At 35.9% G+C, this 24,657-nt stretch overlaps 1 protein-coding gene and 1 pseudogene across 7 annotated transcripts in view; both read left to right on the plus strand.

Moving 5' to 3' along the window:
- Positions 1 to 259: 259 nt before the first annotated feature.
- The window catches only part of LOC116111487 (BTB/POZ domain-containing protein FBL11), a 43,520-nt gene continuing 19,122 nt past the window's right edge, over positions 260 to 24,657 (plus strand). For 3 of the 7 annotated variants that reach the window (XR_004125079.1, XM_031397663.1, XM_031397664.1), the window contains exons 1-16: positions 260 to 485; positions 590 to 793; positions 901 to 951; positions 1,440 to 1,560; positions 1,692 to 1,833; positions 1,969 to 2,018; positions 2,096 to 2,184; positions 2,268 to 2,373; positions 3,330 to 3,366; positions 3,465 to 3,616; positions 4,463 to 4,531; positions 10,101 to 10,635; positions 11,448 to 11,711; positions 15,742 to 15,887; positions 16,570 to 16,917; positions 20,164 to 20,407. Coding sequence is in view for 6 of the 7 variants with exons in the window: in XM_031397663.1 (XP_031253523.1) it covers positions 412 to 485; positions 590 to 793; positions 901 to 951; positions 1,440 to 1,560; positions 1,692 to 1,833; positions 1,969 to 2,018; positions 2,096 to 2,184; positions 2,268 to 2,373; positions 3,330 to 3,366; positions 3,465 to 3,616; positions 4,463 to 4,531; positions 10,101 to 10,635; positions 11,448 to 11,711; positions 15,742 to 15,887; positions 16,570 to 16,917; positions 20,164 to 20,407 (2,632 nt within the window). In the remaining variant the exon portion in view is untranslated. Of the gene's footprint in view, positions 486 to 589; positions 794 to 900; positions 952 to 1,439; positions 1,561 to 1,691; positions 1,834 to 1,968; positions 2,019 to 2,095; positions 2,185 to 2,267; positions 2,374 to 3,329; positions 3,367 to 3,464; positions 3,617 to 4,462; positions 4,532 to 10,100; positions 10,636 to 11,447; positions 11,712 to 15,741; positions 15,888 to 16,569; positions 16,918 to 20,163; positions 20,408 to 24,096; positions 24,468 to 24,657 lie in introns of those variants that run through there. The other 4 variants (XM_031397660.1, XM_031397662.1, XM_031397665.1 and 1 more) reach the window with 3 other exon arrangements.
- On the plus strand, positions 20,974 to 24,088 carry LOC116111490 (annotated as a pseudogene).

Here is a 24,657-nt window from a genome sequence, read left to right on the forward strand (position 1 = left end):
TATTGTTATTGTTGTTGTTTTTTTATGATATTTTATATTAAATGTAATGTTTATTTAATTAAATAAATGTTTAATTTTATTAAATTAGTATAATTTTTAAAGTTATTATTATTTAATAAAAATATTATTATTAATATTTAATTAACATATATATAAATAATTAGTGAAATAGATTAATGGTTGATTATTATTAAAAAAATCGAAAAACATATTTTGAGGGATATTTGTTTTGATGTAATATTTGTTACAATATATTAAAGATGTAATAGTGAAGTATACTAAAATTGACATCAATTTGATGTAAAAAATGCACAGATTTGGTGTTTTTTGATCGGAGATGCTCTAGTGGATGTGGAACTCTTGTCCGGTGGACAATTTCAAGTTTCAGATCTACAGTATTCAGGCACTAATATGGTGGCCGATGACCGACAGTTTCAGGGCCTGGTAAAAGTTGAGGTTAGATTCGCGCGCTTTCGATTGAAAATGTGAGAAGCACGCTCTCTAAAATCAAAACCTAAAATCATTTTTACTTTCTTTTCTCGCACTTTCTCATCAACCAAACACGTCTCCTCATTGAAACTTTCTCTAGTTTATGTTTTAGCGACCAACAGTCGCTTATGGCCTCAAGCTCAGGCGATGATTTTGTCATTCTCGTATGCACGAATCTTAATCCAATCGAAGTGGAAGCCGAAAAAGATAGAGAAATTCTCATTTCAACCGATGATATCCAAAGCTGGGATTTAGTTACAATTCTCCGTTATCAAACAGTCAGAATTCGTGCTTATCGGAATAGGCTAGTCACTTTCACTTCTCATTCATCTCTCTTTTTTTTTTTTTGAATTAAATGATCAGGATTTATTTATATTTATGGATTAACTTATCTTGAGTACTTGTTTACAGGCTCACTGAACAATCTTCGTATTTTCATGGTCTTCTTGGTGGAAGTTTTAGGTAAAGTTTGAACTGCATTGATTACATATCTAATTATGTATCGTTAATTTTCCTTGTAGGCTTTACTTCTTTATAGAAAATTATTGTAACTAAATTTGCCAACCGGTTTGCTTTTATGGTTAATGGTTTTCAATTAGTTTTATTTATCTATCAAAAAGAGAGAGAGAGAGAGAGAGAGAGAGAGAGAATAAAATGAAAAAAAAGTAATGACTCAAAATACCTATTTTAAAGAGGTAATGTAAAATTTTTTGTTTAACAATTTCTATTTTTCATGCTTTCCTGCAACTTTTTCTGTAACCAAATGGCCCCTAAAATTGACATAAGCTTGGGCGGCTTTTCTGATATTAGTTAGTTTTATGATTAGGCTTTGGATCTTTTTTTTTTTCATTTTGAAATTTAGTAACCGATGGGAACCTTTAAGGTTTCAACTGTTGAGTTGCGTATGATTAGCTCATGGCTGCTTTCTAATTTGGGTATAAATCTTGCAGTGAGTCAAGCTTGGACAATATTGTGGTCCAGTGGAACCTTGAAACATTTTTGAATATTCTGCAGTGTATATATGGCTGCCCATTAAATGTTGCATTAAATAATTTTCTCCCTCTTTTTGAGGTATTTCTTACACGTTATTTTTTATCAAGTTTCAAGTCTTTTAGATTGTTGCTATAACTTTATATAACAAGGCCGTTATAAGTTCCCTTATTGCTTAAAAATTGTGTATAATTCACATGCCGCATTTCTAGGGTGCGCTTTATTTTGGAGTGGAGATGCTTCTAGAGAAGTGTAGAGCTTGGTTTTCTGAGGTATTTTTGTCCAAAAACTCTGGGCCACCACAGATACAATGTGATGATTTGATTCATATGTGGAACTTTGGTTTAGAGAATGGTAAGAAGTACGAGATATTTGAAAATTGTTAAAATTGATGAACACAAAATGAAATTTCATGCTACTGATGAGTATTATGTTTGATTTTGAAATATTAGTATCCACCCTAATAGATAAACTTGCTATATGTTGCAGCCAACGATTTTGTTCCTGAATTATGTGCAAGATATCTAGCGAGAAATTTTGTATGTAATCGATTACATTTAGCTTTTGAGCAACTGCCATGTAAAGTCAGTTGATAGATAATGGTTTTACTTTGCAGATGTGGGCCATGTCTAATAGAGATTTTGTAAATATTCCCTTCAATCTGTTATTTGAGTGTGTAAAGCATCCCTGTTTGACTGTGGACAGGTCAGTCAGCTATAATTTAAATACCAGATAGACCTTTTATGATATATTATCTGAAATTCTGATGCCACACTAATCTTTCACAGTGAGATGCATCTTTCTGATGCACTTTTAGTTTGGCTAGATGCAAATACAGAGCAGATGGATTGCTCAATCAGAACTAAAGAAAATTTGACTGGAATTCTGAAGGAGGCAAGCATTGATTTTTATTTATTTGTTTATGTTCTGGGTTTGAATTTGGGACCTGAAATTAGTATTCTCCACGGTGGGAAATGGGGTGGGGTTGGAAGGATAAATACGAGATTAACATGATCAAGAATTCTCTGTTGAACTTACAGTTTATTCTTTCAGACATTCATTATAAAATAGATTGTGAGGTATGAAAAATATGAGAGACATCTAGTTTATTGGTGAATTTTTTTGGTGGAATGTCAAACATGGAAGATGAAAAGTAAAATTGCCCATGCTTCAATGGAGAACGCCCGATACTGAGTGGAGTCAACAACTTTCTTTCTGCCCCTTTGTCAGTGTGTTAATCTGACACCTTATCATAATGTGGCAACCAAGTCTTTGAAATCTGGGTCATTTTGGGCTGGCCTAAATCCAACCAGGAAATATTGGTTTCCAAAATAAACCTGCAGCAATGTTTTTATGGCTAAAACCTAAGCTAACGCCTGCCAGCTCTGGGTCTCCAGGTTTGGGTAATTATACGCTCCCCAAATGCCACTAACTTTTTCCCCAGAAAAAAGTTGTATGTAGGAGTAACTGAAATTATGCAGAACCATGAAATGGAAAAAAACCAAAAAAAAAAGGTTCTGTGAACTATATGATCAAAGTGTACTGCATGTATATAAAAAAAAAGGTTTCCTCAAATGACAACATGTTGATCAATCTCACTCTTGCATGATAGATGGATATTAAATTTTGGCAATGTCCTATTTTGCATGATCTAATCAAATTTGTTGAGCTCATCATCTGCCTCTCAAAAATAAAAAAGTTATGAATTGATTAAGTTGGCTTACCAACACTAATGTATCTAGGTAAGAGAACATATTAAAATGATGGCCCCTGGTATGTGAGCCAATTTGTTAAATCTTTTATTTGATTATGATTTTATCATTAAAATCCTTCTTTATTGTGTTTTACAGATTCGAATAAGCATTCTGCCATTGTGGTTTGCTGCAGGTAGGCTGGCTTCTAAATGTTTTTCTTGCAACAGTCTGAGTCCTTTTTTAATTCATCTAATCTGATAATGCTTTTTGTTGAACTGGTTTCTATTTCAGGGAAAAGAAGGTCATGCTATTTCTCTAAGCTTGCTGATGAAAGTGTTGACTCAATTTTAAGACTAGTGAAAATTCCTCCGACAGGCTTAATAAATGCCTTAGGAGACGTGGACCTGAATCATCTTCGTATTCGGTTGACAGAATACTCAGAGGTATTCACTTTGCTATTTTTGATGAGTCTTGAGGCCACGAAATGACTTTTGCTTTCTATTGAGGGTTCATTTGAATGGGGTTTAGAGCAGCCTATGCACTGGGCCATGCAGCAGTTGCATACCGGGATGCTTTTCTGTCATATTTTTATGCATACATGGGCATTATTCTCTGAAACTTTGTTTTGTGAAATAGGGAAAAGGAAGCTAAATTTTAAATGTTACCCCGGCCCCCCCACCCCCCCTCCCTTGTCCTCCTCTCTCTCTCTCTCTCTCTCTCTCTCTCTCTCTCTCTCTCTCTCAGATGGAGTTTGTTTTCACAGGTTCTCAATTAACTGTAATAGAATGTTGTCAAGGTGTGTTTTGGCAAACACTTTCAGTTGTACTTTGGCAGCTCAAATTTTATTGTTATGAACTAAATTGTTATCATTTTCTGTATTCTGAACCTTACTGGAGTGAAATCCTAGTACTATCATCAGATGAATTGGTTCACTGTAATTGTTATGAACAAAATGGGAGCAAATTCTCCATTCTGAACCCATTCTCAGGAAGAGTACTAGAGTTAAATCCTACTGTAATCATCATATGGTATCTTTAAACAAAGTATTTGCAAAATGACAAGTTTCGAATTGCCACTTCTTTTTGTGAAAAGTTGTTTATATGGTGATTAACTTTCTCCTTGACACGGATTTGAAGCTTTCATATGATGGAACTTGGAGTTATCGTTGTACCTCATTTAGTTTTCTCTCATCTGTCTTTTGTTATCCACTTTGGTTACACTTAGGGAATGTTGAAGAAGGCATTCTTTATTTCAGATAAGTTAAACATTTTCTTTTAATTATATTTCAGGAGAAAGGGTACATATTCTTTACTCCAGTACTTAATGAAACTCATTTGAGAGAGGGAGAGAGAAGGAAGGAAAGTATATACTCGATCAGGTTCATGTTGAAATGTGTGAAAAACAGAGAATTGGTTGTAATTTTTATTATATGTATTGATAAATTATACATCAATATATAGGAAAATAAAGAACTAATCTAGGAAACAAATAATCTAATCTAGGAAATGAATAATCTAACTTTCTATTTTACAGATTTGTTCTTAATATATATTGATTACAATCCTAATATCTTATTATAGATTTATACACTTAATCATGCAATATCTGTAAGATTTTGTATGATTATCTACAACGCTCCTCTTCAAGATGGAGCATAGATGTTAATTATGCCCAACTTGTTATAAATATAATCAATCCGAACCCCATTCAAAGCTTTAGTGAAAACATCTCCTAGTTGCTCTCCAATCTTTACATATCCTGTAGAGATTAAACCTTGTTATATTTTCTCATGAATGAAATGACAATCAATTTCAATGTGCTTAGTTCGTTTATGAAATACAGGAAACTGATATATCCATATTACTTCACATAGAGACTGGGCCATAACCCTATATTCCGATTCTGCACTAGACTGGGACACAATAGTTTGCTTTTTACTTTTCCATGAGACCAAATTTCCACCAACAAAAACACAGTAGCCTGTAGTGGATCTCCTATCTATCTTGGAACCCGCCCAATCTGCATTAGAGAAGCACTCAATATTACTATGTCAATGATTTCCGTACAAAATACCACGTCTTGGAGCTCCTTTCAGATTACACAGAATCTGCTCTAACGTTTCCCAATGGTCAACCGTAGGAGAAGACATGAATTGACTTACTACACTGATAGAGTATATTACTTCACACATAGACTGGGCCATAGCCCTATATTCCGATTCTGCACTAGACCGAGACACAACAGTTTGCTTCTTACTTTTCCATGAGACCAAATTTCCACCAATAAAAACACAGTAGCCTGTAGTGGATCTCTTATCTATCTTGGAACCTGCCCAATCTGCATCAGAGAAGCACTCAATATTATTATGTCCATGATTTCCGTACAAAATACCACGTCCTGGACCTCCTTTCAGATAACTCAGAATCTGTTTTAACGTTGCCCAATGGTCAACCGTAGGAGAAGACATGAATTGACTTACTACACTGACAGAGTACGCAATATCAGGACGAGTGACTGTTAGATAGTTTAACTTTCTAACTAGTCTTTTATACCTCTCAGGATCTTCAAACAGTTCACCATCTTTGGTAAGTTGCGAATTAGGAAACATTGGCGTACTGCACGGCTTAGCTCTCAATTTTCCTGTCTCAGTTAATAAGTCGAGTACATATTTCCTTTGAGAGAGGAATATGCCTTTCTTGCTCCTTGTTACCTCAACCCCCAAGAAATGCTTCAACACTCCTAAATCTTTTGTATGAAACTGGGTGTGAAGAAAAGACTTAAGTAATGAAATCCCTACAGTGTCACTTCCAGTGATGATAATGTCGTCAACATATACGATAAGAAGACTAATGCCAATTGCCGATTGTTTGTAAAAGACTTTGTGATCAGACTTGCTCTTTGTCATTCTAAACTTTTCAACTATTTGACTGAACTTTCCAAACTAAGCACGTGGACTCTGTTTCAAACCATACAACGATTTGCGAAGATGAAAACTTTCCCATACTCCCCCTGAGCAACAAACCCAGGTGGTTGCTCCACATAGACTTCTTCTTGAAGGTCACCATGTAAAAAGACATTTTTTATGTTCAACTGATGTAATGGCTAAGAATGAGTAGCCGCCATAGAGATAAAGAAGTGAACAGAAGTCAATTTAGCCACAGGGGAAAAAGTGTCAGAATAATCCACTCCATAAGTTTGAGCATAACCTTTAGCTACAAGACGAGCTTTAAGCCTAGCCACTGACCCATCAGGATTTACTTTAACAGCAAACATCCATTTGCATCCAATAGGTCTCTTTCTAGTAGGTAAGTCAACCAAGGTCCAGGTACCATTAACATCTAAAACATTCATCTCTTCTATCATAGCATCACGTTAGCCATGATGAGATAAGACTTCATGAATAGTTGCAGGAAGAGAGACAGAGTCTAGTGATGCCACAAAAGAACAAGAAGAATATGATATGTGATCATAAGAAACAAATGAAGAGATAGGATAAGTACACTGACATTTACATTTCCGAAGAGCAATAGGAAGATCAAGATCACTCAAGGCTAGATCCAACGACGAAGAGTCTTGGGCAGGACATGAATTCTGAGGGTCTTCTTGACGAGGAACATAGGTATCGAGATCACTGGAGATTGGATCTGACGACGAAGGGACTGGTACAGGAGGTTCCTGTTGACGAGAATAGACAGTCCGAATTGGAGGTAGTGGACAGATAGGAGGTGGTGCCAGAAGGAACAGTAGGTGGGGAAGTCTCAGGTGTAGGAGTAACCGATAGGGATGTGGCAGTGTAGATTAGTAAGTCATCGTCCTCCCCCTGACTTTTATAGGTAGACGAAGTAGGAAAAAAATGGGTATTTTCTAAGAAAGTAACATCAGGTGACACCAGATATCTATTAAGACTAGGATAATAGCATCGATATCCCTTCTGAAGGCGAGAGTAACCTAGAAAAACACATTTAAGAGATTTGGGATCTAACTTGGTTATCTGGGGTTGAACATCACGAACAAAACAAGTACTACCAAATATCTTTGATGCAATAGGAAACAAAGGTTTAGACGGGAATAGGACACTATAAGGAGTGGAACCATTCAGAATAGATGAAGGCATGCAGTTAATTAGAAAATAGCCCGTGGAAACTGCGTCGGCCCAAAACTGTTTAGGAACTTGCATTTGTAATAATAGGGCTTGGGCGGTTTCAATAAGGTGCCTATTTTTCCTCTCGGCTACTCTATTTTGGGACGATGTGTCAGCACAAGAGGATTGATGAAGAATGCCATGCTGATTCATATAAGACTGAAAAGAACTCGAAAAATATTATGTGGCATTATTGCTTCTTAATGTCTGGACAGAAGTATTAAATTGAGTTTTAACTTTAGCACAAAAGGCAGAAAAATGAGAAAACAACTCAGAACGATTTTTCATTAAATAAAGCCAAGTTACACGAGGGTTGTCATCAACAAAAGTAACAAAATTTTTAAATATAGGTTTAGACATAATAGAACGCATACCCCAAACATCTGAATGAACTAATTCAAAAGGGACACTAGCCCGTTTATTGACTCTTGGACTTGAAGGAAGACGATGGTGTTTGACAAATTGACATGACTCACAATTTAATGAAGATAAATTATTAAACTGAGGACATAGTTTCTGTAACAATGGTGAAAAAGGATGTCCTAACTGATAATGCGCCTCAAAAGGGGTCGAAATACTGGAACAAGCAATGGTTCTAGGCACTTGTGTGTCAAGGATGTAGAGCCTCCAGGTTCATATCCTTTACCAATAATCTGCTTTGTCGTAAGATCTTGAAATAGGCAATGATTAGGGAAAAATGAGATGCAACATTTAAGAGCATGAGTGAGTTTACTCACAGAAATTAAATTAAAAGCGAACTGTGGTAGACTCAATACAGAGGATAGGGAAATTAACGGAATAGGGTTAACAGACCCAGACCCAAGAACACAAGAAGTTGACCCATCAGCTAAAGTAACATTAGACAAGGAATTATGTGACCGATATGTTGAAAAAAGACTAAGATTACTTGTCATATGATCTGTGGCACCAGAATCAATGACCCACTTGGAGGATGAGGAAATAAGACGTGTTTGGTTTACCTGACTCGGCGAGAGCAGTGATGGAAGTAGATAAGGACTTCAATGATTCTTGATACTGAGAAAACTTGGCAAACTCATCAGCTGAAATCATAACCGTCTTCTCAGAAGTATCAGTAGTGGCCACATGAGCAGACCGAGTTTTCTGGGCCTTATTTTGCAACTTTCTACACATGCACTTTGTATGACTGGGTTCATGATAGTAGTAGCACACAATCCCTCATGACTCTTGACTCTGATTATCACGATTATTCGAACCCCTCCTCTATTATTACTCCTGTTATATGAAGGCCCAATGTCATTATTTTGACTTACAAGAGCACTACTCGACTGAACAAATGGAGTGCTTTCTGTACGAAGAACCCTAGTAAATACGTCTTGGAGGGAGGTGATCTTAGAACTGGCGAGAACTTAAGATTTAGCAGATTCAAACTCAGAAGGGAGTCCAGCTAGGAAACTCATAACCGCCATTTTCTCTCGTTGAGCTTGTTGAACTTTCACATCAGCACTCACTGGTAAAAAGGACGTTAAGTTCTTCATATATCCTTTTAAAGTCTATAAAATAGGTCGTAAGATACCTATCTTGTTTCTCAGCTTGATAAAAGGCTTTGCATACATAAAAAATACGAGAAACATTCCTTGTCCTAGAATATAAAAAATCTAGATAGTCCATCAATTCCTTTACATATTCACAAGGATTAATTAAACCAAGTACCTCACTATTGTTGGAGTTCTGTATCTGCAAGAACAACCGGGCATCCTCTCTCAACCATGTTTGCTTTGAATCATCTTCAGACGAATCTTTTGTGAGATGATCATCTTTACCAATGATTCGCAGGTAGAGACGAATTGTCTTACTCCAATCAAAATAGTTATCAGACACATTAAACTTATGTTCTGTAATTTTTGACATTATATGAACCATATTAGTTATAGGCTTATTAGCCATGGTAAGAAGACGAAAAATTGATCTTAACACAAATAGCCAACACAACTGATAGATGAAAATCAGCAAACTGACCTCAACACAAATAGCCAACAAAACTCTTCAAAGAATGAAATCTGATACCAATAGAAATCAACAAAACTGATCTGACCTGGCTGAGATACTGAGGAACTGATCACACAGACTTGCCAGAAATATCAAGACGAAGCCGGGAAGGGTGATCGGAGCACTGTCCTTCGCCCCACGCGCCCCCACATGCCGGCGCGTGAAGACTGCCGTAGATGAAAAAGGTGACGCGTGACTCACGCGCTGCTCCTTCGGTGACCGGACTTCAGGGAATGGTCGATCGGCAGGAGGGGTTTCTTCCTAGGCAGGGATGAGAAAAAAAAAAAGGCCACTTTCTAGGATGACTCACAAATAATGCTCATTTGGGCAGAGAAAAAGAAAACGAAATTGAGAAACAACCTAGAATTGCTCTGATATCATGTGAAAAACAGAGAACTGATTGTAATTGTTATTATATGTATTGATAAATTATACATCAATATATAGGAAAACAAAGAACTAATCTAGGAATCAAATAATCCAATCTAGCAAATGAATAATCTAACTTCCTATTTTATAGATTTGTTCTTAATATATATTGATTACAATCCTAATATCCTATAATAGATTTATACACTTAATCATGCAATATCTGTAAGATTTTGCATGATTATGTACAACAAAATAAAAGGCCATTTAAAGAGTATTTCTATAAGTCATGCCGGTGAGTTGATATTGGTAGCCTAATTGATTTCATCCTTGGTCTTTTGACTTAATTTTCTTGATGTTACAACTTAGATATTTATTTCTCTTTGCAGAAAGTGGACTTTTCTAGCTGTCCTCAAGTAACGTCAGCCATTCTTCTCCTGTCTGTGCTTCATTCTTCTCATAGTATGGACTCAACATTGAGGAAGATTATAAAGAAGTATTTGATAAACCTTGAACATCCTGACAAAGATCATTGGCGGATATCCGAGTGCTTGCCGCCAACTTTATCTTTTGAAGCATTACAGGAGGTTAATATTTCCAAATGTCATAGGCTGCATCTTGAATATGCCATTGAGTGCTTCTCCAGATCATTTCCATCACTGAAAACAATAAAAGCAGCTTATCTTTTGAGCATCAAGACAACCAGTTTCATTAAATTGGTGCATAAGTGCCCTCTGGTCTCTGAAGTTGACTTGTCTGTTGATATTTCTCCAATCATACCAACACAAGTATCAGTCCTTTCCTCAAATCTGGCTCTACCACTAGTTTCAAATAAGTGTTGGGATGTGACATCGTGCTATCATTCAGGAACATCACTGTCAAACATCACATATCTCACCATTGAGGGTCGAACCGACATATGCGGTAAGATTTTTTTTGTAGCGCTTTTACTGTATTTAGTAAAAGGAGTTTATTATTTCGTTGAAGCATGGTTCTCTTTACGGAATTAGAGGCATCATGCATACTGTTTGAAATTGCCTTAATAAGGCTTAATGGATAATAGAAAATCTGTTTAGAAATGGGGATACTTTGCCGTTGCTATGTATCTGACCTTCTGGATCATCACTGTCAACCATCACACATTAACCATTGAGGGTTGAACTGACATATGTGGTGAGATACTTGTTTGTAGCGCCTTTACTTGACTAAGTAAAAGTAGTTTATCATTTCTTCTAAGTATAGTTTTCTTCATGGAATCAGAGGTATCATGCATACTGTTTGAAATTGCCATAATAAAGGTTAATGGAGTATAGAAAATCTATTTGGTAAACGGTGATACTTTACCTTGGCCATGTTTCTGACCTGAATGTCCTAATTTGCCAGTTCATTGTACTATTAGTTCTGCTAAAGGATTCTATTGAAGGTAAGGATTTAAAAGCAGTGCACCTTATTATTTCTATCCTGGGTATTTTTGTGGAATGGGATATACTCTTGTATGAGCTACTTTGGTGAAATAGAATGATTTATGGATATAATTTTTATTATGATATTTAACTACCCACTCTTCTGTACAATCTTTGATGGATTAAAATGGAAGCTCCAATTTAGTGCCTTTTTACATTCATTGCATGTTTGCATTCATATTACTAAACTCTTGTTTTCTCCATGCATATGAGCTTATTATGGCTTCAGCCATCAACCATTCTACTAACCTTTTTTTTTAACTTTTATGTCAGATTCGGATCTGGAGTTTATCTCAAAATACTGTGTTTCTTTAGGTTACCTGAACATTAAAGGGTGTATTGCAGTAACAGATGTTGGCATATCAAATGTCATATGCAGGTGTATTGAACTTCATTCTATTGTAGTTTGTGATACTTCTTTTGGTATGAATTCAATTCTGGCTCTTTGCTCTGCTGCTCCTAAATTTGGTAATTCTACTGGTCATTTTGGAAAGAGGGCATCTAATCTTCAAAAACTGCATATGGGTTGCTGCAAGGGTGAGTATTTCCTTACTTTCACTTTCTCCATTTTACAAATTTGTTGAGATTGAACCTTTATTGTATTTAAATTTTTCTATAATTCAAAGCCTTGTGACAATGGATGAAAGCGAGGAGAAATTTCTTTTATGTCCTTTGAAGTATTTTCCTTTGATGTTCAAGACACCTGGTAGTTTTCCTACTTGGGGATATTAATTGCCAAATCAAAAAATAAAACTTTGAATTCTGTAGAAAAGACCTTGGAAATAGTTTCTGATTACAACAATGCTACGGACACCAGGGTTTTTACACTGAAATCTTGTACCGACCTACGTGTCCCGTGACTCACACTAGACACGTTATTAAATTTTTTTCTAGTGAACGGCCGTTCATCAAATATGGACGGCCGTTCACTTACATGGACTCCCGTCCATATTATATGGACGGGGGTCCATTCCATTTATGTCAGTATTCAATTGTCCAATGTGGCGGCCTCTACGTGTTCCGGTGCAATTGTTTAGTGCAATTGTTCGGTGGATATAGTATTTTTGTTCTGCAACATTATAGCGGTGGCAACTTTCAAGTCTTTGATATTTGCTTGATAAAACAGTGACTTGAGTCAACTTGAGAAAGATTTGTGTAAATTTTTTGGGTCTGCTATTTGCACCTTCTTTGTCTTTGGTTATATTTGTGGTGTCATCTTGTGTGATTTACTGACTCTACATCCTTGACACACAGGTGCCTAGAACCATTTCATGTTCTAGTATTTTGATCCCTTTTGAGGCTCATTTTCGGTTATGATATCCTTTTTTACCATTGTTAAAGAAATTATGTCCTCATTTTAATAATTTATCTTTGTTAGATTTTGAGTCATGTTAATTTACCAAACACCATCGTCTTCCTTCAAGTCCAAGAGTCAATAAACGGGTTAGTGTCCCTTTTGAATTAGTTCATTCAGATGTTTGGGGTCCGTGTTCTATTATGTCTAAACCTGGATTTAAATATTTTGTTACCTTTGTTGATGACAACTCTCGTGTAACTTGACTTTATTTAATGAAAAATTGTTCTGAATTGTTCTTTCATTTTTCTATCTTTTGTGCTAAAGTTAAAACTCAATTTAATACTTATGTCTAGACATTAAGAAGCGATAATGCCAAATAATATTTTTGAGTTCTTTTCAGTCTTATATGAGTCAACATGTCATTCTTCATCAATCCTCTTGTGTTGACACACCGTCCCAAAATGGAGTACGGAGAGCAAAAATAGGCAACTTCTTGAAACTGCTTGAGCCCTATTATTTCAAATGCAAATTCTTAAACAGTTTTGGGCCGATGCAGTTTCCACAACCTGTTTTTTAATTAAACGCACGCCTTCATCTATTCTGAATGGTTCCACTCCTTGTAGTGTCCTCTTCTCGTTTAAACCTTTGTTTCCTATTGCACCAAAGATATTTGGTAGTACTTGTTTTGTTCGTGATGTTTAACCCCAGGTAACCAAGTTAGATCCCAAATCTCTTAAATGTGTTTTTCTAGGTTATTCTTGTCTTTAGAAGGGACATCGATGCTATTGTCCTAGTCTTAATAGATATCTGGTGTCACCTGATGTTACTTTCTTAGAAAACACCCATTTTTTTCCTACTTCGTCTACCTATAAAAGTCAGGGGGAGGACGATGACTTACTAATCTACACTGCCACATCCCTATCGGTTACTCCTACACCTGAGGCTTCCCCACCTACTGTTCCTTCTGGCACCACCTCCTGTCTGTCCACTACCTCCAATTCGCATTGTCTATTCTCGTTGACAGGAACCTCCTGTACCAGTCCCTTCGTCGTCAGATCCAGTCTCCAGTGATCTCGATACCTATGTTCCTCGTCAGGAAGACCCTCAGAATTCATGTCCTGCCCATGACTCTTCGTCGTTGGATCCAGCCTTGAGTGATCTTGATCTTCCTATTGCTCTTTGGAAATGTAAACGTCAGTGTACTTATCCTATCTCTTCATTTGTTTCTTATGATCACCTATCATCTTCTTCTTCTTCTTTTGTGGCATCACTAGACTCTTGTCTCACTTCCTACAACTGTTCATGAAGCCTTATCTCATCATGGCTGGCGTGATGCTATGATATAAGAGATGAATGCTTTAGATGTTAATGGTACCTAGACCTTGGTTGACTTACCTATTAGAAAGAGACCTATTGGATGCAAATGGGTGTTTCCTGTTAAAGTAAATCTTGATGGGTCAGTGGCTAGGCTTAAAGCTCGTCTTGTAGCTAAAGGCTATGTTCAAACTTATGGAGTGGATTATTCTGACACTTTTTCCCTTGTGGCTAAATTGACTTCTGTTTGCTTATTTATCTCCATGGCGGCTACTCATTCTTGGCCATTACATCAGTTGGACATAAAAAATGTCTTTTTACATGGTGACCTTCAGGAAGAAGTCTGTATGGAGCAACCACTTGGGTTTGTTGCTTAGGGAGAGTATGGGAAAGCTTGTCATCTTTGCAAATCGTTATATGGTTTGAAATATAGTCCACGTGCTTGGTTTGGAAAGTTCAGTCAGGTAGTTGAAAAGTTCGAAATTACAAAGAGCAAGTCTGATCATTCAGTCTTTTTCAAACAATCGGCAGTTGACATTATTCTTCTTGCCGTATATGTTGACGACATTATCATCACTTGGAGTGACACTGTAGGGATTTCATTACTTAAGTCCTTTCTTCACACCTAGTTTCATACAAAAGATTTAGGAGTGTTGAAGTATTTCTTGGGGGTTGAGGTAACAAGAGCTAGAAAGGCATCTTCCTCTCTCAAAGGAAATATGTATTTGACTTATTAACTGAGACAGAAAAATTGGGAGTTAAGCCATGCAGTACGCCAATGTTTCCTAATTCGCAACTTACCAAAGATGGTGAACTGTTTGAAGATCCTGAGAGGTATAGAAGACTGGTTGAAAAGTTGAACTATCTAACAGTCACTCGCCTGATATTGCATACTCTGTCAGTGTAGTAAGTCAAATCATGTCTTCTCCTACGGTTGACCATTCGGCAGTGTTAGAGCAGATTCTGCGTTATCTGAAAGGAGTTCCAGGACGTGGTATTTTGTACGAAAATCATGGACATAATAATATTGAGTGCTTCTCTGATGCAGATTGGGCGGGTTCCAAGATAGATAGGAGATCCACTACGGGCTAATGTGTTTTTGTTGATGGAAATTTGGTCTCATGGAAAAGTAAGAAGCAAACTGTTGTGTCCCGGTCTAGTGCAGAATCGGAATATAGGGTTATGACCTAGCCTGTGTGTGAAGTAATATGGATATATAAGTTTTTGACTGAAGTTGGTCTTATGGCATCTTTGCTAGCGAAATTGTGGTGTGATAGCCAAGCCGTTCTTCATATGGCTTCTAATCCCGTATTTCATGAACGAACTAAGCACATTGAAATTGACTGTCATTTCGTTCGTGAGAAAATACAGCAAGGTTTAATCTCTACAGGATATGTAAGACTGAAGAGCAACTAGGAGATGTTTTCACTAAAGCTTTGAATGGGGTTCGGATTGATTATATTTGTAACAAGCTGGGCATCATTAATATCTATGCTCTATCTTGAGGGAGAGTGTTGTAGATAATCATGTAAAATCTTACAGATATTGCATGATTAAGTGTATAAATCTATAATAGGATATTAGGATTGTAATTAGTATATATTAAGAACAAATATGTAAAATAGGAAGTTAGATTATTCATTTCCTAGATTAAATTATTTGTTTCATAGATTAGTTCTTTATTTTCCTATATATTGATTTATAATTTATGAATACATATAATAATAATTACAATTAGTTCTCAGTTTTTCACAACCACCTTGACTGAACAGGGAGCTTTTATAAGAATACTTGTCTCATAGACTGCTGTAGTCAAAGAGTTTCTGAAAAAGCTTTTGCAGTTTTATGATTGCTGCTCTTTCTTATTATGCTTCTTGGTTTTTAAAAATTGATTGAGCAGTCATAACACATAAGATGTAATTGAAACTAAATATTTGACCAGTCATATTTTTTCAGGTGTTGACGAAACATCTCTCATAGAGCTCATGAGTCAAACAGCAATGTTGAAGAGTCTTTGCTTGAGTGACACTCACCTTGTAGATGAAGCACTTTATAATTTCTCAGGGTCTTCCTTGGAGTTGCTTGATGTTTCTAATACTATGGTTAGTCATCGGATTTTTGGAACTTGGTGCCTATTTACCTAAGAGACTTAAGGACAGTGTCAAATGTGTAAAAAATTGCTCCCTTTTTAATGTTTAGATATTAACCAGTTTGAACCTTCAAAGAGCAAAAACGTAACAAACGATGGTCAATGAAAATTTTATCTACCCTTGCATTTTTAACACAACTTTTTATTATTTGCCTTGGCCTTGAAACAGGTAAATTCTTCTAAATAGCTGTTCTGAACAATTACATTTTAACTTGTGGAAGAAGTGTCTAATTTAATGGTTACATTCATTTGTTAAAATAAGAGTTAACCAGGTTTATATTGGATTTAAAAAAAATAAATAAATGATTATTTCGTGCTTGTATAAGTTGTGAAATATTGCTCCATTTTGCCGCAAATGTTTTTGCTATGTGTTAGTGATCTATCTAATCAATTATGAATGATATTTGATAAGATACTTAAAAGTTTCAGATGGATTTGTTTGTGGGTTTAGATGAAGTGGTCTTGGTGTTCGACAATATTAGGCAAATGAAAAATGCATAAAGTGGAATGTCCTTGTTATTGTCATTCATCTAAGGTGTATGCTGTAGTCGTGAATTCATCTATAATGTGTATGCTGTAGTCGTGAATAATTTAATTTTTTCTAACAAAATTAAATTGTGCTTGCACAATTGCAGATATCTGGAGCTGCTTTAGCTCATATTATTCGTGGGAATTCTGGTTTGAAGCATTTACATGCAAGAGGATGTAAATATTTGTTTCAACAGGGAAGTTACATTGGAGGGACAGAATTTTCTTTCTCACATCCATGTAAGGATCTGTTTTTTGAATTAGGCAGGACATGCAAATTAGAAGGCATTGCTTTGGGATGGGGTTTCTCTAATTTCTCGCTGGAAGCTCTGAAACCTGCAATTATTTCACTTAAGTCAATAGCTGTGGGTTTGGGTGGAACATTGGGTGAAGATGCACTGAGACTGCTGCCTACAACTTGTCCTATGCTAGAGTTCGTTATTCTTCATTTTCAGGTATTACTTATAAATATGAGATACTTTGTGGGTAATGCCAATATTATGCCCTATGACTTTTCTCATATATATGCAATATAGAAGGTTAAAATCTACCCTTCCTTCCAGTTTTGGATCACTGTTTAATAATAGAAGTTTGTGAAATCATTATGCTCACCTTGTAGATCCTTATGACTTTGAACCTATATGCAAGCATATTGGAAGGTTGTTTATTGCCATGGGAGATTGAGGAAAGCTAACTCTTATTTGTTAATTTAAAATTTATAGGAAAGAGTAAGTAATTTTATTCATTAATGAAAGAGAGAAATACACTAGTGGATCAGGTATCTATTGAAGAAGTCGGATCACCTTTGGAGAACAAAAACTACATAAAAAATGTCATGAATATTTCCTTATAGGCTATGCAGAAAGAAATTTGACTGAAGTGGAGCTATGCAATGAAAACAACCCCAAATCTTGACCCAAAATTAAGACTGAATCAGCCTAAGATCCCATTTTCTTTGAAATGAATAAAGTACGAATAGTTGAAGTGTTTGAAATCGAGTCAAACATTAAGTGGAAAAAAAAAAAAAAAAAAGGAAAAAAAAAAAGAAAAACCACTTTATCCCACAGCAAACCAGAATTTTCTCCCTTTGCATCTTCAGAAGTCCTGTTATTTCTTCATGCTAAATGAACCCAAAAAAATTAGCACCTCACATTTTCAAAGCGTCTTGGCCTTCTTTCCTTTACTAAGTACAAAATAATGTTCAGCTAGAGTAGAAGAATAGGATCTCAGAATACCCCAAGGGAGTATGGCCATTTCTTAAGCGTTACAATAAGAGTGAAGCTTTTGTCCGATGGAAAAAGAGATGATCTATTGTCTATTAATCCTTTTTGCCGCTAACACACCAAGAAGGGAAAGTGTTGGGTGCCTTTTGAATAACTTCTGCTTTGCTGACTTTTCCCAAAGCCACTATAAAACCAAAGATTTTAAATTTCGGGGAACATGAGCCTTCTACATCATATTGAATTGCTTGAAATCTTCATTGGAAGTTTCTTCACACAAATTTTCAAAATAAGATTTATAAGTGTAGCAGACTGAGGAATCAAGCTTCCATGATATCCTATCATCCTTAAGTCTCAGCATGTACACATTGTCAATCAACCCTATAAGAGTTGAGTACTCTTAAGATTTTTCTAATTCAAATTCTTCTTGAAGTTAAATTTTATTTCCAATTTGATTGAGAAATGATCAAGGAATCATGGATAATGGTAAAGCTGTTAATGCATAATCTGAAAAGGTTTAGATATTGATCTTGCAAGCATTCTTCGTCTAGCCAATTATCTAACTAAAAGCAGATGTTATCTCATTTCCAAACTCTAATTCAATAAAATTGATCAAAGAACGAAGCTTATTTGAAATGGATTTCAAAGAGCTCCTTTTAGATTTGAAATATATAGCTATGGAGTTCCATCCATTTGGTTGAATACCGTATAAACTTCTAATAATTGCTATCCATTGATTGTTCTTAATGAAAGGTAATCTGCATAACTACTTTCACAAAGGAGATGAAATAGCTAATTTAGCTTTAGCGTTTTTCAAATCTTTTGAGGGGTAACTTTGTAATTTGGTTGTTAACCTCTATCTTGGATATCTTTTGGAGTTTTTATTTGCCCCAATCAAATGGTCAACTAAACTTGGTCTTTGATATTGACTCTACAAAATTATGTGCTTCCATGTTCTCAAGCTAATGAAGAATTGTTTGAAACTTGAAACCACTAGATCTACCAGATGTATGATGAATCCATCTCGATGGCATGCATTGGTTTTTCTTTCTGGTATTTTCATTGCTACTCATCTTCATGCTTTGGTTGGCTTGCCTTTATCTGCTAGAACTTGTCCCAAAACTTAGAGCTTTTAGATTTTTTTTTCCATTAATTAAAGTTCTAATTTTTGAGTTTGAGTGTTAAACTAAATGTTTGCAGCATTCTGTCTCGGAGTCACATTTTATAAACATATGATAAGTTCTCGCATGATTGAAACAATTTGACATACGTAGATATCTCTTTGAGACTGCTCATTGTGGGAAACTTCTAGTATATTTTTGAAGCTACAAAAATATCATGCCTTTTTGTTTCTCTTATGAAATAATTGGTTTTGAGTTAGAGCCAAAATTTAATTCTTTAGGATAGTGTAGAACCCACACTAAGCGACAAGCAAACATGAAGGGCTACATGGTTTTACCTGTATAGTATAGACGATACAGATGGTGTCAGAAATCCAATACCGAGGGTTAAATTTATAGCTATAATAGAATAAATTTTTTTTTTTCAATAACAAGGACCAAATATTGGTATTCATTTATAATGTTCTTTGTAACTAATTGTTCTTTACAAGTACTCATATTTTGGAAGTGTTATATCACAACTCATTATCAATACCATCAAATACATTTTTATTTTTCATAGAGACACAACCTGTCAAAATAGGCTAGGGTTTGATAATATTTATTTATAGTAGGGGTTCAATTGGTATAACTTGTCAAAAAATTAGCAAAGTTCAGAGGGTCAATCCTGGGTCCATCTATGTCGACAGGTGGAGGTGGTTAGCCCTTCCCATGCTTTATTTTTCGGAGATGCTTCAAGTGTTAGGGTGATACTAGTGGTCATGAGCCACCGATCTCCCCTTAGCCCTGGTTTGAGTCGTGAACTTGTTTCCCCACTTTAACACCACTTGTTGGAAATTTTGTTAACCAAATTCTAAAAGGTTGAGATGTTAGGGAGAGGCAAAATTTAATTTTTTAAGTATACTGCAGTGTCCACACAATTGCTGAGCGGATATGAGGTGTTTTTGGCCTCATATAGCATTAATGAGGGAGTTGGTTAGTCCTCCCCGTGCTATCTAATTTTTCAAGGGCAGCTTCAAGTAATTGATGGTGCTAGCTCCCATCAGCCAGCAATATGTTGCCTTTTGGCATCTCACATATTTATTGAGATGAGGGTTGAGTTGTCTTCTTGATGATTTTTATTTGTTTAAGATTCCATTTTCACTTTTTCTAAATCCTTAGAACAAAGAAATTATAAGATAATTTTAACATTTGCAATAGCAAATAAAATATGAAATGTGGATTTATTTTCTTGGTGAGACTGTTTAGAGGTGACCTCTGCAGTTCCTGTATGTGTTTACCTTTTTCTGTTAGATGTTGTTTACTATCATATTGTTTAGTCATTCAAATTAAATATGTTGAGCTTCTGCTCTCTTTACAGGTGATATCTGATTCTATCATGGATAGAATCATGACATCCTTGAAGCAGTTGCGAGCTTTATCTTTGTGCTACTGTCTTGGTGATATGTCCATATCAAGCTTCAAGTTTTCTCTACCAAACCTGAGAAAATTGAGGCTTGATCGGGTAACTCCTTGGATGACCAATGATGATTTGGTTATTTTGATACAACACTTTGCAAACTTGGTTGAGCTTTCATTGCTAGGATGTACTCTTCTTAATGCAGGTCAGTAATTATCATTTGGAATGCATCCCATCCACGTGTACATATGTCTTCTTCCCTTCTAAATTTTGGCTGAATTTCCCAGACAGTTTGAAGATAAAAAGCAGAATGCGACCCTTTATTGATGGCTTCATTCCTCTGCTCATAAACAGTTGCTTTTTATTTTATTTCTTTGATAGTAGGAATCTATAGCAAATTACTGGCAAAACTTGATCCCTTTCACAAAATCAATTGGTTGAAGTTGGCTCCTCGATGTTGAAGCATTTGGCCCTTCCTTTGGGTAGAAATTTGAGAGGTTTAGGTTTTGGAACCTGGCAGTGGAAAGAATAGAGACGTGTGAAAATCAGAGAGAACTAAATAGTGTGTTTTTATTACTTGTATATTGATAAAAAATAATAGATCAATATATAGGAAAATAAAAAACTAATCTAGGAAGCAAAGAATCTAATTTAGGAAATGAATAATCTAACTTCCTATGCTACATATTTTGTCTTAATATATATTGATTACAATCCTAATATCATAATATAAATTGATTACAATCCTAATATCATAATATAAATTGATTACAATCTTAATATCCTAATATAGAATTATACACTTCAACACTCTGCCTCAAGCTGGAGCATATAAGTCATATGCATCAAGCTTGCAACAGATAAAATCAATGCGCGAACTTTTGAGAGATTTAGTGAGGATGTCTGCTAACTGGTCGTTAGAACTGATATGACTAGTGGTAATACATCCAGATAAAACTTTTTCTAAATAAAATGACAATAAATTTCTATGTGCTTAGTCCTCTCATGAAATACTGGATTAGAGGCAATATAGAGAGCAGCTTGATTATCACAGAGTAACTTCATTTGTGACACTTCTATAAATTTCAACTCTTGGATTAGTTGCTTTAACCAAAGAAGCTCTCAAGTAGCTAAGGCCATTGCACAATATTCAGCATCTGCAGTTGATCAGGCAACAACAACTTGCTTCTTACTTTTTCAAGTCACTAGGTTTCCTCTAATAAGAACACAAAAACCCGAAGTAGAATGTCTATCAGATGGAGACCCTGCCCAATTAGCATCAAAATATTTAACAATATGCGAATTACCCTTGTTCTCATATAACAAGCCTTTGCCTGGTGAACCCTTTATATACCTTAAAATCCAATGACTATCACATTGAGACTATAGGAACTGACTTACAACACTAACAGAAAAGAAAATATCAGGTTGTATAATAGTGAGATAATTAAGTTTATCAACTAGTCTTTGGTATCTTCTAGGATCAGCCAACAACTCCCCTTGTTTAGGTGAGAGTTTTAAATTAGGATCCATAGGAGAGTCAATTGGTTTGTAATCTGACATTCCTGTCTCTTCAACAATATCTAGTGCATACTTTCTTTGAGAGATAACCATACCAGATTTGGACTGAGCAACTTCTATAGCAATAAAGTATTTAAGAAGTCCTAAATCTTTAGTCTGAAAGTGTCTGAATAAATGCTTCTTCAATTGTTCAATACCATCTTGATCACTTCCTGTAATGACAATATCATCAACATAGACAACCAGATAGGTACATTGCCCTGGTGATGTATGTTTATAAAAGACAGAATGATCAGACTTGCATCGAATCATACCAAACTCTTGGATAATAGTACTGAATCGTCCAAACCAGACACAAGGAGACTGTTTCAAACCATACGGAGAACGACAAAGTTTGCATACTGTTACAGATGTATTGACTTCCTAGATGATAGGAATCACATTAAAATCCTTGATTATAAGGATCACTTCTATCCTAATTTAGATTGATCACCTACCTAGTTTAGAACACTACAAATGTATATAAATATGTATCCTTTTAAGCTATGAATGAGAAGTGGTGAACATTCATTACGTTTATCTTACATGGTATCAGAGCCAGAAAAGAAATTAGGGTTTGGGTCTCAAAATTGGGAAATTAGGGTTTGGGTTTCAAATTGGGAAAACCTGTTTAGGTTGAGATTTGTTCAACACTGCCACCCAAGGGAGATTCAGAAGCCTCCGATCAGCAAAACCCTGAGTTCCGGCCATCAGAATCACCGCGCGTGAGATGCATGCGCCACCCGAAACTCTGGTGAAATGTAACATGCGCCGGTGCGTGAGAGCACGTGCACAGCTGACTTCTCCTCCGATTCTCTTCGTCTGCTTTGTCGGTACTTGTACATCACATTTTTGTGTTGGATTGGGTAATCTCTTACTGGTTCACTACTGTTCTTTGTTTGGATATTTCTGAGGACTTAGTTGTGATCTTTCGGCACTTTGTTTTCGTTTGGTTATTGGTTTTTTGCTTGCTGTGGCCTCTGGTTGGTGGTGACTGTTGATTGATTTGGTGTGTCACTGAAATTTAGTTAGTTTGCTTTGTTTTAACTGTTTGTTGGTGTGCATTGGGATTATCATCTGTTTAAGACATGTCTGATACAAAGCCAGTGATGGAAATGATACCGACGATGTCGAAAATTACAGAACATAAGCTTATCGGTATAACTAATTACCGTGATTGACGTAAAACTATTATACTGTATTTGCGGAGTATTGATAAAGATGATCATATGACTGATGATCCATCTGAGGATGATTCGAAAAAGACATGGCTCCGGGATGATGCTTGGTTGATTCTACAAATACGGAACTCCATTGACGGTAAGGTACTTGGCCTAATTAATCATTGTGAGTTTATTAAAGAACTGATGAATTATTTAGAGTTTCTGTATTCTAGAAAAGGGAATGTTTCTCATATTTATGAAGTGTGTAAGACATTCTACCGTGCAGAGAAACAAGATAAGTATCTTACAGCTTATTTTATGGAGTTTAAAAAGGCTTATGAAGTGTTGAACATGTTGTTACCCTTCAGTGTTGATGTCAAAGTTCAACAAAAACAACGGGAGGAAATGGCAGTCATGAGTTTTCTTGCAGGTCTTCCTTCTGAATTTGAGACTGCTAAGTCTCAGGTTCTAGCCAGTCCAGAGATCTCTTCATTGTAAGATGTCTTTAGTAGGGTACTTCGCACAGAAGGTACCCCATCGGTTCAGTTTAGTAGTGCTCTTGTCAGTCAAAAGAATGACTATGAATCTGGGTGATCACAATTTGGAGGTGGCAACAAAGGAGGATGGTCAAATAGTAATATGGGAGGAATTGTGTCACTATTGCCATAAGCCAGGACACATGAAGCGTGATTGTAGAAAGCTTCAGAACAGAAATAGAAGAAATCCCTCTGACCATGTTGCATCCACCAATGATACTTCGGATCAGTCATTTTTTATCTCTGCAGATGAATTTGCCAAGTTTTCATTGTACCAGGAATCATTAAAGGCTTCACCTACTCTTGTCACGGCTATGACTGACTCAGGTAAGCCAAATATATGTCTCATTTCCTCATCCTCCAAATTCGCCATTGACTCTGCTGCAACAGATCACATGTCAGGTAATCCCAGTCTCTTTGCTACTTATCAATCAAAAACCCTTTCGAATGTGACTTTAGCAGATGGGTCACTATCGTACGTTCTTGGGTCTGGCACAGTTACCCTTACTCCACAGCTTCCCTTGTCAAATGTCTTACATTTACCAGATTTTTCTTTCCATTTGATTTCTGTTAGCCAACTTACTCGTGCTCTTAACTGTTGTGTTTTATTCTTTCCCGATTATTGCTTGTTTCAGGATCTTACAACGAAGAAGATTATTGGTAAAAGACATGAATCTGGAGGTTTATACATTCTCGACAGACCAAAATCTACACCTCTCGCTTGTTCTAGTGTTGCATCCCCGTTTCAAGCACATTGTTGTTTGGGCCATCCATCTCTTCCTTTACTGAAGAGATTGTGTCCGCAGTTTAATAAAGTGTCTACATTAGAGTGTGAGTCATGTCAGTTTGCTAAACATCATCGTGTCAGTTTTAGTCCTAGAGTCAATAAAAGGGCTAATTCTCCATTTGTGTTAGTTTACTCTGATGTTTAAGGTCCCTGTCCAGTTCTGTCTAAAACTGGTTTTAGATATTTTGTTACATTTGTGGATGATTACTCTCGTATGACTTGGTTATTCTTAATGAAAAATCATTTTGATTTGTTTTCTTAATTATGTGGTTTTTGTACTGAGATTAAAACTCAATTCAATGTTTCTGTTTATACATTGCGCAGTGATAATGCAAAAGAATATCTATCAGTTTCTTTTCAAAATTACATGACTCAGAATGACATTCTTCATCAAACTTCATGTGTTGAT

The sequence above is a fragment of the Pistacia vera genome, unplaced genomic scaffold (assembly GCF_008641045.1).
Source record: "Pistacia vera cultivar Batoury unplaced genomic scaffold, PisVer_v2 Contig64, whole genome shotgun sequence".
In the NCBI taxonomy this organism is placed as follows: Eukaryota; Viridiplantae; Streptophyta; class Magnoliopsida; order Sapindales; family Anacardiaceae; genus Pistacia; species Pistacia vera.